This window comes from Dermochelys coriacea, chromosome 2 (assembly GCF_009764565.3).
Source record: "Dermochelys coriacea isolate rDerCor1 chromosome 2, rDerCor1.pri.v4, whole genome shotgun sequence".
Classification (NCBI taxonomy): Eukaryota; Metazoa; Chordata; order Testudines; family Dermochelyidae; genus Dermochelys; species Dermochelys coriacea.
In genome coordinates this window covers 82733684-82752382 of record NC_050069.1, presented here as the reverse complement: position 1 = coordinate 82752382, position 18699 = coordinate 82733684, and the positions used below count along the sequence as shown (strand labels likewise).

The 18699-nt window shown below is 39.7% G+C and overlaps 1 protein-coding gene across 3 annotated transcripts in view; it reads left to right on the top strand.

The window, feature by feature from the left end:
* LAMA3 (laminin subunit alpha 3) overlaps positions 1–18699 on the top strand; it is a 187375-nt gene that overhangs the window by 145560 nt on the left and 23116 nt on the right. For all 3 annotated transcript variants that reach the window (XM_043507984.1, XM_043507982.1, XM_038391479.2), the window contains exons 45-57: positions 548–654; positions 5541–5591; positions 5982–6133; positions 6679–6789; positions 6895–7006; positions 7546–7713; positions 9469–9665; positions 11397–11513; positions 11793–11947; positions 13491–13632; positions 14132–14231; positions 17432–17548; positions 17638–17817. In XM_043507984.1, the coding sequence (XP_043363919.1) occupies positions 548–654; positions 5541–5591; positions 5982–6133; positions 6679–6789; positions 6895–7006; positions 7546–7713; positions 9469–9665; positions 11397–11513; positions 11793–11947; positions 13491–13632; positions 14132–14231; positions 17432–17548; positions 17638–17817 (1709 nt within the window). The remainder of the gene's footprint in view (positions 1–547; positions 655–5540; positions 5592–5981; positions 6134–6678; positions 6790–6894; positions 7007–7545; positions 7714–9468; positions 9666–11396; positions 11514–11792; positions 11948–13490; positions 13633–14131; positions 14232–17431; positions 17549–17637; positions 17818–18699) is intronic.

The window sequence follows — 18699 nt, the reverse complement described above, 5'->3', positions numbered from 1 at the left end:
AAAATAGGCAATGAAGAATATCTTATTCAGTCTAAAGTGCTGGGGGAATTTAAGTTTGCAGAAGTAATTGTCTGAGTTAGACTCTTACCAGCACACATGGACTAGCACCCATCTCTTATAAATGGTGCCAAAGAATCTTTAATTACAAGTAGCCAAGAAATTGTGATGTCTCAACTGAAAGACAGCACCTCCAGCTGCATAGTGTCCCTTAACAGCATGCTGTAGCCTTGATTCGGTGCTGAATCAGAAGGAAGAGTACTCCTTTGTGAATCACTGGCACCATTTCCTTTAGCTCCTACTTGCAGGTTTCTTGTTCAGCGTGATTCTGTTTGGCACATGAGATCTGACAGGATCACAATACCAGGCAACATGATTTTCAGATATAGCTCCCAAAAAATGTTATATATTTTTATAATTTTATATATAAAATTTTATAATTTTATGTATATAAGGAAGGCTAAGTTTTTATTAAATGAAAAAGTATCTTAGAAAAGGGTTGCAAGCAATTTCAAGTATTTAATAACATATCTATATTTATTTTGTCTAGCTGTGCTCCAGGATATTTTGGGAATCCGCTAAAATATGGAGGTTACTGTCAGAAGTGTAATTGTAATAATAATGGTCAGCTGGTTAGCTGTGATCGTCTTACTGGAGGTATGTAAGGGTAGACGGACAATTTGTTGAATACTGATTTCTGTCTTTCAATGAAGGAATGGAAGAGTTTTGATACAACTGAATGTAAAGGAAAACCTATGAGGAATATAGTTCAGATTTAAATAGCAGTTAAATTTTGAATTCTTAACACTATTGATTATCTATTTCTCCATCCCACACCAAATGGATGGTTGAGTACGTTACTGAACCTCTTTTGCCAACCTCTAAGCCATATCTTGCCACGCTGTATATAAGCTTAGGAAGCATACATCATGGAGCAGTCCTAATTTGCCTTCATTAAATGTACCTGGGACAGAATAGTTGTAACTTCAGAGTGTACATGCTGTGATCAAACACTGTTTTATGTCATACGTGGGGTAAATTGTGCCCTGAGATACACAAACACAACTTCCCCTGGTGTCTTAGGAGTTTGTCTCTTTCAGGAAATAGGCTGTTTTTTTAAACCGATGTGCAGTTTAGTTTAGTACTTATGAGTTATAAGTGAACTAAAGAAGAGGTAAAGTGAGGGCCAAATCTTATTGCCAGCTACACTGATGTAATTGCACTGAAGACATCCCTGCTACCTTGAGTGGAGTTTCACTAGTATAGCTGAGAGGAAAACCTGTCCCTAAAAAAGATAGAAAAACACACAAAAGAAATACAAAGAACAAAGAACCTTCAAAAGACATCTTGGGGTGGGACTTACTTGTCCCTGGACATCTGTTCCTCACATATTTGCTTTCTGAACATGAGAAAGAGCACAGTATAGCCACATACCCAGGAAACTCCATTTCTGGTACTGTAGTTGTGAACTTCACAGCACATGATACCCAAAATCAACATTTTTAAAATAGACAATGGGTAAAATTTTCAAAAGTGATCAAGTCCCATTTTTAAGTGACTTTGGCACTTGGTAGGATTTAAGATTCTGACTGTCAATGAGACATAAGCTCCTAAAGAATGATTTACAAAGGTATTTGAAAGTCAATGGGAATTGGGCACCTAGCTTGTTTTTGTGTGTCCCACTATGCACCTATCTGTAGAGTCCCAAGTGAATACAAATGTATACCCACGGATGCGGATATCCGCAGATATAAATCGGTATCTGCTGAACTGCAGGGCTCTCCTGGGAACCGGAGGGGCAAAAGGACCAGAACATAGGGCTGCCATTCCCAGGAGACAGCGCCCCACATCGGCAGCTCCTCTGGTGTGGCTGTACCACCTCCAGCCCTACCCCTAGCCCTGCCCCCGTCCCTTCCACACAGCTGTCTGCATCTCCTGTTTGGGGCAGTACAGCTGTGCCAGAGGAGCTGCCGGTGTGGGGCACAGACTTCTAGGAGTAGCAGCCCCATGTTCTGCTCCTTTTGCTGCTGCGGTTCCCGGGAGAGCCCTGCAGTTCCACAGATACTGATTTATATTTGTGGATATAAATTTGTATCCGCGCAGGCTCTGCCTATCTGCATCTTTAGGCAATTAAACACATTTGTAAATCTGGCTTTTGGGAACCTACGTCTCAGTGAAGGTCAATGAGGTTTAAGCTCCAGCTCCCTAAAGACCTTGAAAATGGGACTTAGAGTCCTAAATTGCTTAGGGGTTTTTGAACATTTTACCACTTCTTTGTATGATGTTTGCTTTATCATTACTATTGTGGAATAAAGGATTTGATCTTATGCTCTCCAGCCCTTCTTTAAGCTTATTTACTTCTGTCCTTTGGGACACTGGTACCTGTTCATAGAAAGTAGGGCTTTGTTCTTGATGAGATCTTTGATTCTACCTTATTTTCATTCCTCATTGACTTCTCTCTGATGTCAATGAACTCAGACTTCATTTTCTCCCAAAAGCAACTTTTTCTTCTCACATTTTAGCAATGTTTTAAACCAGTCAAAATCAGTGACTACTGATTTTCCCACTCTGTGCTTTTCTCCAGTGTTGCTCAGGTTATCTGAGAGGCTGAGATGACTGCTTTATCTGTTGGTTTTGGTCTGAGACATTACAGAAACAGCTGGTAATCTGAGTTGCTGTTGGCATCTGGTAGAATTTTTTGTTAGCTAATGCTGGTTTTCCATTTCATCATTACAGTAATGCCACTTTATTAGGCTTATATTTTTGATGGCGCTGATCTGAAGAACGTTTATCCTTTTTCCAGCTCTCATGCCAAAGTAAGAGTTTGCAAGGACAAGTGAATTCTTAGACCAGAATTCAGTGAGTCCGTTTGTTTTCAGGTTTCAGAGCGGTAGCTGTGTTAGTCTGTATCAACAAAAGCAACAAGGAGTCCTGTGGCACCTTAGAGACTAACAAATTTATTTGGGCATAAGCTTTTGTGGGCTAAACCCACTTCATCAGATGCATGGAGTGAAAAATACAATAAGCAGTATATATATGACAGCACATGAAAAGGCGGGAGTTGCCTTACCAAGTGGGGGGTCAGTGCTACCGAGGCCAATTCAATCAAGGTGGAAGTGACCTATTCTCGACAGGTGACAAGAATATCAACAGAGGGAAAATTACTTTTTGTAGTGCCAACGAGGCCCATACAATCAAGGTGGGTGACATCTCTAAGGTGCCACAAGGACTCCTCGTTGTTTTAGTTTGTTTTCAGTTTCTCTCTGCCGTTATATTCTGATCAGCTATCTCCTTCTCCACATTAGCATGAAAATCCCCTGCGGTCAGCAACACAGCATGTTTTGGCAGGTTGTTTTATGAGTGACATTCTGCACTTTGCTGTAAAAGTCTTTAATTTTGTCTTTTTTTTTTTTTGGCTACTGTAGTTGGGCCAGAGACTGTAATAAAAGTCGTACTTAATTGGCACTTCTTGGAGACTGCTTAGAATATCTCTAGTGGTGGCTGGATAATACACTAGCAGGAGTGCAAGAGTGTCTGTATTCAGAATAAATTCCATCCTTCTCTTGCAGTAACTCCCTTGTGACTCCTGTCTCCCACTCTGGCATTGGTGAAGTGTCCACTACCAATCAGTTGAACTTACCAGTGATCTAAGAAGAAAGTGGTGAAGGAGAAGGTAGAGCTAGGCAGTTCCCAAGAGTATTCTGAAGTTCCAGGCTATGATCCTAGACTGTTCCATGCTGCTGTTATCAGCAGAAGGACCTCATAATAGTTTTGGTCAAACTTTAACATTGTAGTCGCACATTGAAAGTTGTCATTGACTCTTGGCAGCAGGGCACCCAGTCCTAAGTGCTTCCGTCAACATATAGCGTGACCTCAATTCCCATAAATTTCAACAGGAGTTGATGGCTTTAGCACCTCACAGTAAACCCTTAGTGAACAGCTTAAAGAACCCTTGTCTCACATATTGCCTCTATTTTACCATGTAAACTTAATCATGGTCCATGTTTTTTTGTGGAGAGGAAAAAGGGAAATAATGAATCGGCATCTTGGATACTTCTAAATCCCTTTAATTTCACGTGAGGTCCAGCACTGGCATATTGAGGGCATAGATACAAACTTAACCATACCCCCATGCCAACCAGGAGAAAACACCTGAATTATTTTCATTGGGTAAAACTTCAAGATTTAAGTGAACAGCTGTGTTATAAAAGTACAGCGACCTTGTGATTTTACAGATCACTAAAGCTTTATGTCAGGAAAACATTTAAATACACTGCTTTCCTGAACTGGGGCTTATAACCTGGTTCTACTCTTAAAAGTGACCATGTAAAAATGACATCATCTTACACCACAGATCTTTTCCCTGATATTTGTGTCATATTTTCTCTCTTTGTGACAATTTTTTTGCACATTTTACACCCATTAAGCATTGAAGAGCCAGTTTAGCTAAGAGATGGTGAAAATTGAATTCTCTTCCTACCTGTGAATCATCAACAAAATGTTTTCCTGGGTAACATCTGCAGGCATAATCAGCTATTCCTGTGCACACCATTGACTCTCAAATCCTAGGTTGAGTTTGCAGATCTAATGATTAGATAAAATATATATATTTATTTTTGAAGTGTTAGCACATTTTTAATAGAAATTAGTGGTGAAATGATAAACATGGAGCCCTACAATGCCATTCTCACCGACTTGCTTTTCAGCATAGACCCACAAAGTTCAGGTGAATTCTGTGGCTAAAAATCAGCATCAGGAGTGAATGATTTCTATTTTACTGTTTTCCCAACATTGATATCATACCAAGTTTAGAGGATCTTTATTCTGACAGTCTTAGTAAAGATCATTGAAAACTTCTCATTTTGAAGTATATGGTACATCCAGATTCACCCTTCTGTAGCACAGGAATTTGCAAATTGCTGCGGCATCACCCCCAAGGTAGAGCAGTTGTGTGACAATTCCCCTTCTTCTGGGGTTCCACTGAAGAAGAGCAGCTTTAAATTCTCTAGGGTGCTCCATAGGAGCCCCACCAGAGGGAGCTGAATCAGAACATCTCTTACCTTTCTGGCCATGTCCCTTTTCTCAGCACCACAGCCCACTTTGCCTGCAAGCCTCCTAGTATGGTTGAGACTGAAGAAGTCTTGTGCCACCACAACCCACACATACACTGGCAAACATTCCATAACTGGGCATGCTGCACAATGCTGTACACCAGTGCTTCTCAAGCTATCTGATGTGGGGGACCGGCAGTTTTTTCTTCCAATGTGTGCGCAGACCGGCAGCTGTTGGCTTGCGGACCGGCACCGGTCCGCGGACCCCCACTTTGAGTAGCACTGCTCTACACCGATTGAATGAATCTAGCTCTTCGGCTCCTGTAACATGCAAATTATTTATCCTTGAAAAACAGATTTGCAGAGTCTGCCCCCACATTTTAATGGCCTAGAGTGCAAAGTTTAAAATTATTTTTTTACAAAAACAAAAATGAATTTAACAAAAGCTTAATAACAATTTCTTGGTTACTGATTACATTTATCTGATTTCAGAATGCTTAAACCAAGATCCAAAAGATGTGGATCCCGATGAAGATTGCGATGGTAGGTAATAATGTTCATTCACTCTAGATTGCTGGCCTCAGGCTTAGGTGGTGGACTGACGATTGTTTGAAAGATGACAAACTAGAAAAGGCAATAATAATGGCAGTAACCATGTACCAGTTCAAACAAGGATCAGCCAAGCACTTAGAGATGGGAAAAAATGTCATAGGGTGAAAATGCCAGACAAGAAAGTGCGATGGGCCTCCTTATTTCTGGATTTAGTCTCTTTCAGTACTGTGACCTTTGCTGTTACATTTGTTATGCACGTAGTGTCCAGTGACAAAGTATCAAAGGGTTTCCATTCCATTCGCTGTAGCCACTGAAATGTTCTCTGCACAAAAGAGCAACAATTCTCATTGTTTTCCTTTGCTTGTGGTATTTCCCTTTCAGCTTGTGATAGTTGTGTAATTACTTTGCTGAAAGATTTGAGCACAATGAGTGATGAGCTTCTGCTGATTAAATCTCAGCTGCAAAATGTCAATGCAAGCACCCACACACTGGGGCAGATGAGGCATTTGGAAACACGCACCAAGGAGTTAGAAGTAAGTGACCTTCTACAAAAAATAGATTTCAGCTGATGTGTAGACTAGCATCTGAACACTAGAATTTCATGTCAGTTTGTGTCAACATGGAGTGCAAGCAAATGTAGACAAACTTCTGACACCACAATACACTGCTACTCTTCCCTGGGGTTTACACTATGGGAGGGCTGCTCTGAGGTCCAGCTGGGGTTCTTAAAAACGTCAGTGGCCCCTCCCCCTCCTAGGCCATCCTGACTCATTTTTGTGGGCTATGCCATCCGGACCCTCCTGCAGTCCTACTACTTTCAGGCAGTTTATATTCTGCACTGCCCATCCAATGAATTTTCTTCAGTTGAGATCCCCTCATTGCTGGTGGAATACATTGGATTCAATGGACCAGCTGGTGTAAATTGGTCACCTGTGAAATTAATGAAGCAATACTGATCTTTATACCAGGTGAAGATCTGACCCAGTTAGAAGAAATACAGTCCTTGTTCTCCAGTTCCATACGGTCTCTATGGGGTAGATTTGGTTCAGTTGTGTACAAGATTTTTCTTTATTTTTAGATGATGTTGAACAGGTACCGTTCAGCTGTTCTAAATCAGGGCTCAAAGGCAGATGAGTTGGAGACAGACTTGATCAATCTTAATCAGGATGTAAATGCTCTACAAGAAAAGGTGACTTACTAAAACAAAGTAAAAATAATCATCTCTTTTTATAACAAAATATTAATTTGTCTGCTCTTTGCTATCTCTAACTGGCTGTTTTCCCCCTCTTGTTAGGCTGAAATGAGTTACAGGAAAGCCGAGACATTATTGAATAATTTTGGTCAGACTAATCAAAAAGGAAAAGATTTGGTTTCAAAAATACAAATTGTCATCATCAATATTCAGGGTAAGGGTAATTTCTACTGTTATGTGATGTTTTATTTTACAAAATCTCATCATCATACATACAATGTTTTTAATTAACTTCTGAAATTTGAGAAGATTTCCGAAATCAACTTTGTAAAATAAAAAGTCAGATACAATGGGCACACTTCAAACCTGGTGCAATTCTACTAGCTTCAGTGGCATTACTGTTGATTACTTTAAGTTTAATGCAATTAACCTAAAGTGTGTTTTGTCTCACTGAAAGTTCCTTAGTACACTTTAATCTACTCCCATTTCAAAGTGGAGAAGATCAAAGCATATTGCAGAATTTTTAGTGCACAGCAGCTAGGTGTACATAGACACTTAGTTCATGGCAGGCTAGTGTGAGGGTAGATTTACACTCCAGTTTGCCACGGACTAAGTGTCTGTATAGAAAAGCTCTCAGTAACGAATGCAAGATTGGACTTCATGTACTTAAAAAGAAGAGCAGCTCTGGGATTTGTCTCCCTTATGTAAATCTAAGTGTCTTCTCTGTTTGAATGTGATATTTCCTTTTTTCAGTGCTTGTGGAACAGATAGCTGGCACCAATGCAGGAGGTAACACATTGCCCGTGGGGGATGCTGCCAAGGAACTGGCTGAAGCAGAACAAATGATGAGAGAGATGCGAAAACGCAACTTTGTACAACTGCAAACAGATGCAGAGAGGGAGAGAAGAGAAGCTCAACTCTGTAAGGGGGTCCTTCTTGAGCCCTTAGCTTGTTATTCTGCTTAGTTTAAAATGTGCAAATCTTATGTCTGAAACATAAGAGACTACAGATGATGATGCTCAGGGAGTGATACAGAATTTCAGCATCTGATCGCACCTTTGCAATGTATTTCAGTCATCAGCTTTTGTGCAAGTGAACATAGTGATTCTGAAGGAGGTTAAGAATGTTTAATGTAATCATGAAAGAAGATAAGTTGAGGAAAAATCAAAATAATGTCCTGTTGTCTGCTTTCTAATGCATTATTTGATCTCTAAATGAATCTAAATTAAAAAGTCCTATATCCATCTATCCACTAGCTAATTATAAAGCACAGAAACAGTGTAAATATAAATTATATAAAATAATATAGTGTGTGCAGATAGTCCATACAAAATTCTACATTAAGAAACTATTAAAGCAGTATAGTTGAGCACTCAAAGGTCAAGAAGTACAAAAGTTAAGGTTGCACCCCAGTCTTGTGTCCTCTTCATGTGGTTCCATATTATAATATGGTCTGTCATTATATGACCATATGTTATTTCTGAAATAGTATAATACAATATAATAGCATATGTATTTTTTCAGAAACTTTTTTGTGTGTGCAGTAAAACCAAATTCAAGCCACACTGAAATCAATGGAAAGTCTCCCATAGCCTTCAGTGGGTGCTGGATCAGGCCTTGAGTGAGGTAGAGCTCAGCAGGATTCTTTGTCATTCACTGCACAAACTGTACATAAACGATTTCCATGGAATTTATTTGTCTGGCATATACAATGCTGTTCATCTGAGCAGAGCATGCTGCACATACATATCTAAGGTTGTAGGCCAAAATTGTGTAGTAGGGGCACAGAATTCCATCTGTGACAGTATTTCCATCTGCCATGATAGGAAGTCTTTGGCTAACAGATCCATTCTCTCCATGGCTGACAGCTCTATTTCTGAGTTGTCTGTGGCCCGTAATATCCCATGTGTCACACTGCAAGGTGGGAATACCTCCCACCCCACTCCTGCCATCTCTACTGGGACATCAGGAAAAGCCCATTCTCCCTTGATACTATTCTTCAGATTGCTCTAATTAACAGGTGGGAAGGCAGGGTCACACACTCCTCTGCTGGGAAGGAGGTGCAGTGGAGAAGAAAGGTAGACATGGTCTCCTTTGGAGGGGTTTTCTCTCCAGGACTGGAACAAGTGGCTGCTGAGGTGTCCTACAGAGCTCCAGGTTACATTGTACCATAAATGCACCTTGGGCGAGAATTTGGCCTGCTGCTTGGCTTAACCATGACAATGTTCTCTCAGTGCTGCATAGGAGTCAGTCATGTAACTTATTCATCACTGGGGTAGAATAGATTGTAAAGCCCCAGTTTGTGGCACAACTTCAGCATTACTTAAATATAGATTTAGACTTTTGGAGCTGATGGCTTTACCCAGTTTCTCCCTGGCCTTGTTTGGTGATGAAGCTGAATTAGATTAATGTTTTTTAAAAAAATCTAGTATTTCCAAAAGTTCACCTTCAACCATATTTCGTTTAGAGCTGATCTGTCATGTTAAATTATCCATAGTATTCTGAATCCCCAAAGCAGCACATTTATCACTGACAGGATGACACACTGAAACTACATATGTTAAGGATACACAGCATCTCACAAGCCTGGGCCATTTAATCCTAAAGGCTGAACCTCGCAGGGTAAAGTTAATTTTGTTTTGCTTCTGTTAATCTTTTTCAATTCTAACCTTGCAGTGCTGGAGCATGTTAGGAATGAGCTACAAAAGCACCAGCAAGAAAACCATGGAGTTGTTAAAATGATAAGAGATTCATTAAACGAATATGAATCCAAACTCAAAGATCTTCGTAAAGCTCTGAATGAAGCAACTGGCCAAATGAAGCAGGCTGAAAACTTAAACAAAGATAATGGAGTGCTCTTGGAAGACATTAAGGTAATAGCACTTTTTAAAAAACTGGACTTATTAGATGGGAGGAAATATTTCTGTCTTACTTTTGGCCTTCTTGTAAAGCCAAATTCAATTCATTCTGAGCCCGATTCCCATTTGCACAAATGTCTCTTTCCACCTCTCTGGCAGTGCAAAGAGATCTTGAAATGGGTGTAACAACTGTCCTATACTCCCACTTAAGGGCCCCTTCATATAACCAAAGTGGTGTAGAGGGGATTTAGTATACATGAGAATCTGGATACTCTCTGCTCCAAGTACGTCCGTCTTCAGCTATAATTATTCATTTTGTCTTCTGTGAGCGTAGTAAACTGAGCACAGGACAAAGAGTCAGGAGCTCTAGGTTCAGTTCCTTACTCTGTCACAGTCTTGTTGTATGGTTCTTAGCTTGTCTCTTAACCTCTCTGAGCCTCCGTTGCCTGTAAAATGGGAATAATGATGCTTATCCCCTGTTGTTAACCTGCTTTGAGATCTATGGATGAAAATCACTAAATAGTGCTAGTTATTAATTATTGATAAATAAGTGCTGCCTGCCATCCTGTCTCATCAGAAATGCTGCAGCACTGTTTGTGGTGATGCCTAATGCAGCAAAAATTAAATTAGACTTTTCACATATTTAATAAGTCCCTGAACTCTTGTAGATGTTACAATGAATAAACAGAACTGGTCAGACACGGAATTAATGCAAGGAACGTATGCATATGATAGCCTGTATTCTCTTAAACAAATAGTATTTCTGATTCAAAGGACACTGCATTGTTTTATCAAAGCTAAATTTTCAGCTATTTTGTTAGCACTTCTTGGACAGCAGAATCACTACTGTCAACTGTACATTACAATTGTTCAGTATATTACATGTCAGTGTAGGGCATCACCTCTAACAGTATAGCTAAAAATATTTACAGACTGTCTTAAATGGTGGATGTATCTGCACAGATCATTAATCCATTTTTGCCTTTGCCTCTGCTGCCAGTTGAGATGTTTGTGTATTTGTGATAAGATTAAAGTTGATATGATAGATAGAGGAGAAGATGGGTTGATTGCAGACTCTACTATTGGGATGACTTGCACACACTTGGACACAAATACCACATGACTGTGATTATGATGTGCGTTGTCCTGCCACAACCTCAGGGCCATTGTACTTGCTGCTGTAGGGCTGTGCTGGACTTTTCTCCCCACTGATCCCTCCACTGAGCAGGAGATGCTGGAACCAAGCATCTTCATTCATTCTCCCCTGAGAGCTTTTCAGAAAGGGCTGGAGAGCCTTCCCTTTCCCTCACTGGTAAGACCCAAAGAGGGAGTCCAACTCTGGAGATGGTTTCAGTCTTTCAGAAGGTTTGTGAGAGGGGACCAGGTTGCTATTGGGTTTCTTGTTTTTATATCCTCCAGTGCTGAGAGGAGAGAGGCCCAGGATGTCAATGCTTTGAGGCAGTGTGAGGAGTTGATTAGGGCTTCTCTAGCTGTGTCTGATAGGCAAACAAAGCTCCAGTTGGCTCCTCGCTTGGCTTGACAAACTGGGCTGTGCTAATGTAAATTTCCCCAAATACCTGTGAATATCATAAGTCATTAGATCCCCAAAAGGCACCTTGATAATACACCGATGAGAGCTTTGGAAATGCTGCTGCTAACTAGGTTGGCTAGATGATCATTTGATTTTTCCTCCACCCCTAATAGCTGAACTGATCATATGCTTTCCAACCCTCCAATTTTCCTTAGAAACAAATTGAAGTGATGAATAAACAACAGAACGATGTCTTGGATCATCTCAACTCTGCCCAGTCTTCCTTGTCCCAGATTAACAGCATACTTGGATTACTTCAGAAGAGCAAAGAGGTATAGTTAATCAAAATGTGACATTTTAAATTTAAAAAATACTGAGTAAAAACTTACATTATTCTAATTGAAGTAAAAATATAATGGGATAGATTATAATGCGATTGACTCCTATGAACTGCAGTCTGTGAAAAGGAGTTTTCTTTTTTCCCTTGCTCTACACAGCTGTGCAAGGAAATGGGGATTACTTCACATGCAGGACTAAGGTTGAAGTGCTGACTATCAGACACTTTGTAATATGTGCAAATAAAAATAAGATTTCTATTTATAAAACCACAGGAATATGAAAATCTAGCTGCCAGACTAGATGGAGCAAGGAAGGACTTAAATGAAAAACTGAAGAACCTTTCCTTATCAGCCAGCAAAGAGCCACTGGTGGTGAGGGCAGAGGAGCATGCCAAGTATTTGCAAGATCTGGCAAGACAACTGGCTGAGTATGTTCTAATTTCTGTAAACGAACGGTTCAAGTACATGATGTACTGTATTGTAATGACTGTGCATAATTTCACTTCCCTTTAAGGTGACCTGTAAAGGCAGAAAAAAATTGGGTTTGCCCCTCATTTTGCTGCTTTTTGGTGTATAAAGTTTTCTTTTTTTCTGCTTGCTTTTTGTCTTAGACATTTAAGTCTTAAGTCTTGGTCTGTTTTTCCTGAAAGGCTCTTTCAGGGTCCTGGGAACTTGAGTTTGTGCAGTATCCGGCACAATTCAGGCCTGATTGTGATTGGGCCCTGGGCTATCACCAAAAGACAAATAAATAATAATGGAGTGATCATGAGCATCCAGGAAGTCAAACCTGAATATTGAGAAAAGAAGGAAATTTTAGTCATTTTTAGTCAAACTTTTTTAAATGCTTTTTTCCCTTTTGCTTGATTTTGTTGATATATATTTAACTCCAATGCCTGATATATGGTTGGGAGAAAAGTTTTCTTTGTGGAAGAATCTTCACCTCTGTCCCTTTAATTGCTCACAGTTCACACTAATTTTCTGGTGCTCCAACAAATCCTCCAGGAAAGTCAGAGCAAAATACTTGATATACTTGATACTTCTAAGGTAAAGTATAGGTAGGGAAGGGACGGACCCTTAAAATAAAGTTTTTGAGACCTTGTGTGTATATATATTAAAGAAGCAAATAAGGGCAGAACTCTATTTTGTTTCTTTGCAAATAACTTTCACCTAGCCCTAATGCTAACAAGAGAACTCCCAAAAGGTAAAGTAACCCCCATAACATGCCATCTGGATGGAAATGACTTTGCTTAGAAATCTGGTTGTGAGATTTTGGCTAGTTAGAATCATAGAACATAGAGTCATAGTGTTAGAAGGGACTGCAAAGGTCATCTAGTCTAACCCCCTGCCAAGATACAGGTTTTGTTGTGTCTAAACCACCCAAGACAGATGGCGATCCAGCCTCCTTTTGAAAACTTCCAGTTGTCCGTGCAACTTGGTCAGTTAACAAAACAGTGTTGTCATAAATATCGACCAGGCAGTCTTGGATACCTGGCACTGCACAGTTCATGGTGAATTGAGCACAAAAGTTTTTGTCTCTTATCTTTCCCTGGTTCCAGGGCTGCTGGGCTGCTTCCCGGTGCAAGATAGAGCAGACCTGAAGCAAGTCTGTCTTATGCTAGGCTGTCCATGGCCCGCCAAGGGCTGTTCCAGCAGCTGGGGATTAACTGGAGGTTGCAGCTCTCTGACCAATGCCTGGCCATGTTAAGCCGTTGGAATCGCCAGGAAGCCTTTTCACTTACAAGCTGCTTTGCAGCACCAGACTGGTGTAAAGCAGCATTACTGGAGACCAGAACCTGGCCCCTTATGTCAAAATACTATTTGCTGTTGGTCATTTTTGTTGTAAAACATTTGCATTTCCTTCATCAGCATTAATTAGCAAATATTTAGATTAAATGCTGTTTAAAATAAGTCATTTGTTTTTTAATCTGCAGTTTTTGCCCGTGGTTGTATTTTTCACCCTGTTTTCCACAGAATTAAGAGAAACGCCAGCAATGATGAGTTGGTGAACTGTGCCATGGAAGCTGCTACTGCCTATGAAAATATTATTAATGCCGTCAGTGCAGCCGAGGAAGCAGCCAACAAAGCTGTAAATGCAGCTGATTCAGCTTTATTGGTAAGGGCATTATGTTGTCAAATGATGGTAATTTTGTTACAAACAAGGTGATCGTTATAATTAGCTGGACACTGAAGTTGAACCTGTGCATGCCTAATTGTACACATACAAGGCGTATATTTGCACGTAGAAATTATCCATTTGCAGGTACAATTATCTGCATATTCAGATGTTGGTTTTGCATGTGCATTATGGGTCACAATTTAAGTGCTACCCATATCTGACTATTGGTCCATAGGCTGTAGACAAAAAGATGACAGAAGGCACAGTTTTCCACTAAGAACAAACATTGATTTTAAGGACAAAGGGTGGTGTTATACTCAGGATTTCACCAGTAGCACTAACTGTGAAGGGAGGGGTATCTTCTTTTTGTTGGAAACATTTGTTCCTTTTATTTTTTAAACTAGATTAGATTATTAATTTTTACTCTTTCTGATTTGTTTTTCTGCTTTGAGTTCAATTATAAAACTAATCTTACAGTACCGTGCTTTATCACCAGACTGTGGAGAGGGAAGACCTAGCAGGAAAAGCCAAGAGACTGAACACTGAAAGCAGCAATCTATTAAATCAAGCACAGATGACACAAAATACATTACAAGGTACTGTAAAAACAAGATGATAACAGGAATGTTTATACAGTATTAGAAATTCTCATTTAAAAGTCATTGTTTATGGTTCTGATTTAGCATGGTTCTGGTTTCTTTAGCACACACTTAACTGTAAGCAGGAGAGGGTAGCTCCATTCTTACCTATTATAATGGAACATGATACTATGGTTTAGAAGTTCCTTCTGCAAGAGGGTGAAGTGTGGATTCTTCAACTCAATTATGGTCCACACTGTGGGATGCCAAATTCTACCATTGCCCCCTCCCCTGCAATTCTCTTCTACAGCAAGACCTTATCCTTAGATTTGCTGCAGTCCCACTCTTAAATTGTTCAGTTCAGCCTTAGACTCCTATTGAAGCAGAAGGGTCTGTCTTCATTGCAGAAAAACAAGTGTGTTTTTACATCAAGATAGCTATCTCAAGTTAGGATCTGCGGTCATAGAGTGGGTGAGTTACCTAAACTGAGCAAAATCAGTACCATTACCTTCTGTATGCTTTATAGTCTTAGAAGTAAATTTGGTTAGTTACCTCAAACTAACACATTGTTTATAATAAACCTGGTTTCCTGATACTCCTGCTGATAGAAGCTGGAGATTGAGTGTAATTTAAATCTTATATATAGATTAAAAATTGAATATATTCCTAAAGTGTCATTTTAAATGGTTTTCTCTGGATGTCCCTAAGCCTCTGACTGCCCAATTCTGGACATGGATGTCATGGGATAGTTCACTCAATAATTGCCCTGGTCTGTTAATTCCCTCTGAAGTGTCTGGGATTGGCCGCTGTCGGAAGACATGAGCTACATGGACATTGAGCTACATGGACCATTGGTCTGACCCACATGGACCATTGGTCTGACCCAATAGAGCTGTTTTAATGTTCTTAATACTTCCTGGGAAATCCCAAAACATTGCAGTTCAGTAAACATGTTTCAAATTTTAATAAGAGCTCTTTAACCAAGAATGCTACAAAAAGGACTGTAAAATATATTGTGGTATTGATAAGATTTGGTTGCTGACCAGAAAGGCAGGGAGGGTAGGCCGTGGGGCCTAATGAATAGAACATTGGACTAGGGCTCAGGAGATACTGGTTCAGTTCCTGGCTCTGCCATTGGCTTGCTGGGTGATCTTAGGCAAGTCACTGTAACTTCTCTATGCCTCAGTTTCCCCATTTGTAGAATGGGATAATGATACTGACCTCCTTTGTAAAGTGCTTTGGAATCTACTGTTGATCAGCGCTATACAAGAACTAGGTATTAGTGTATTTTAAAGATAGGCTTTTGTCTCTGCAAGAGATGTGGTTGTCAAAGAGAGAGAAGTATGCAAATTGCAAAGACTATTTAGTGTATTGCTTAGTGTTCTCTGAATCGCTCAGAAAGGTTGAGCATCATCTCCAAGAACAGAATCCTAATACAGTAGAAACATTTTGATCTGGTTAAAACACCTACATTTAAAATATTCAAACCGGAAAAATAGGTAAGGCAAGATTTGGGGCTAGTCACTCAAAAAGGCTATATATAATAGATATAATCCACTGACCATTGCCACTGATCTATAAGCATGCACCTACTTGTATTATTATGGGTGTGTGCAGAAGTTTTTTTTTAAAAATCCTTTAGATTGGGACATAAAGTATGAGTTAAATTCACCAGGCACTTCCACTGGGAGAGCCACTGCAGAGGGGCTCCAGGAGGCCTGTGCACCCCTAAATGTTGGCAACCATAACTAAGGAAGGGTGTGATCGGGAAGGCTAGGGAATGCATTGATTAACTCCCTCAGCAGCCGTTGTCAGTGGCACCCTTATGGAAACAAAAGCTACTCTCCCCTTGGGAGAGGTAGAGGGAGGGTGTCTCCATTTCTTGTCATTATAATGTAACACATGATTCTGCAGTAAAGCATCTCAGCATCTTTAACTGAAACGGGATCCATGTATTGTACTTGCCTTTTGTCCCTTTGTTTTATCGGGTATCCTACGTTTCACACACATGCCTGTGGGATTATGCCGTGCACGTCTGTTTGCCAAACCCCTGAATAGCTTAAATTGCACAAAATTGACAGGTCTGTTAATAAAAAGCTAAAGTCGGCTTTCTGCACTGTTATTTTGATCCATGAATATATTTTGTGCTAGCAGTAACCTGGGAAACATTCATAATGGTACATGCTTAGTAGAGTATTTACCGTTTCTGGAATGCAGCCAATAGAGGGTGACATGGTCACACACACTTGAGCGGTTCTGATGTTCCATCCTGTAGAGATCAGTGGTCCACACACACATACATTCATTACAGGTGGCCCAGCAGATACACAAGCATACAATCTTATAGTATATAGATCATAGTATAATATTTCATCCTGTTTTCCATTCTCTTCTTTCATGGCTTTTTCTCTTCTTTGATTCCCATCCATCATCTTAACAGCGACAAAGGGGCCAAATGAAGTCCTTCCAGCACTTCTGTCTTGTACCAGCTTCACAGCTTTGTTCATCTTTAAACCTTCTTGGTCTATGTCATTCTTCACCACATCTATCCAATGTATCTTGCCCTCGCCATTTTCTTATCTCTTCATTTTTTATTTTCTGCAGTCTTGAAACTCTGAGTATTTCCCTCAGCAAGTTCATTTCTGCAGTCAAAATCTTGCATTCATTGGCTTTCCTCATACTCTTGCTCTCCAATCCTTACAGCAGTATCGACACAACAGTTGTCCCATACATGCTGGGTTTTGTTTTTATCAGATTGTCTTTATCCTTCCAGATTGTGCAGTTTTCTGAATGCAGTAGTGGTTCTTTTTTTTTAATGTCATCTTCACAATTCTCATTCTTCATTACTAGTCTTCTAAGGTATGTCCCCTTGTGGCAGTATTATAATCACTAGTCATAATCATAATGGGACATCGTATTTTTATTTGTGCATTATATACATAATATATAATCATAATGCATAATAATGTATCCCCAACATCTGTGCCCTTCGCTTAAGCTGCCTTAATCACTCATTTTTTCCTATTATGAGGGGCAGAATGGGTATCTTCACTGCTGGTTACTATCTACACTACTACCTAAGTTGTTTAACTGGGATGGGAAAGGTATGTGCCCAACGCTCATGTGATAGTGCAGAGTGCTGCTGCCATTCCACCAGGTGGCTAAGGGCACCTTTGTGTAACACCTACCAGGTTGATTCATAGTGCACTGTTTTACAGATATCAATCCAACTCTTGAAGATATAAAGCAGAGACTGGGTATTGTGGAAGGAAAGAAGAACAAGGTGCTGACAGACCTTGTTTCTTTTCAAAATGATCTCAATGGGATAAACAGAGGTCAGTCATTTACCGAGCACATCTACTTTGTGTTATTCTGCCATTGTGTAAAGTAATTAGTTAGACTTTTGTGTGTGTGTGTGTTTTAGATGACATAGACAGCGTCATTACCAGTGCAAAGAACATGGTCAAAAATGCCAATGATATCACTGCTAATGTACTGGATGAACTGAACCCAATTAAAGCAGATGTGGAAAAAATAAAGGGCACCTATGGAAGCACTCAGAGTGCTGACTTCAATAAGGCTTTGACAGAAGCAAACAATTCAGGTGGGTGCTGTGCTTGCTGTTTGCTAATATGTGTTGTTTAATGCCTCTCAAATTTCTATCAGAGTAACAGGTAGACATAGTGATAATTATTATTATTATTTGTTTCTGGTGGCACCCACTGTGTGCAAGGTGCTGTAAAAACGTAAGAGGCATAGTCATTACCCCAAGGAACTTATATGCTGAATTTGTTTTTAGCTCTGTAGAATCTGAATCTGATGGAATAAAATAAAATATAGTATGTGAAATTAACCCCATTGTTAATGATGTAATAATAATAAGAGATGGTGCGTCTGAATGAAGGTGGCTTTTAAAACAATAGTGTTATGATAAGGTGGATAATTAAACCATAACAATGAAAAGTGTTTTAAGTTTCTGGATGGTGTATTTTATGTAAGCACAACTGCATTGTTTGAAACACAGTGGACCAGATGTTCTGCTTATTTACAAGTGTTTTGCTCCAATATAACTGCTGGTGTCAATGGAGCTACTCCTGATTTACACCAGTGTATGCGAAAAGAGAATTACATTAGCTAACCATACGTATAGCAAATTTGGCCAACCCCTAGCATCCAAAAACCATGAGATTGGCTTTAAAATCATGAGATTTTTAAAAATAATAAATTTGGAGTTCTTTTTATTTGGCTTTTAAGCCTTTAGGCACGTGTCACATTTCCAGGCTTTTCTCCACAAGCATGAGGGTTAAAAACTTAGGTTTTAAAAAAAAAAAGAAAGCTGAGATTCTCATGTAATCTGTTTTCTCCAGGAGCTGGGATTTTAAGGAAACACTGAATATTGTGAGACTTTTAATAAGACTATCACAGCTGACATTTTTTGCATGTGTATCTCTCCTCCTTTCCAGTCCCCCAATAATTTTTTTTTCTC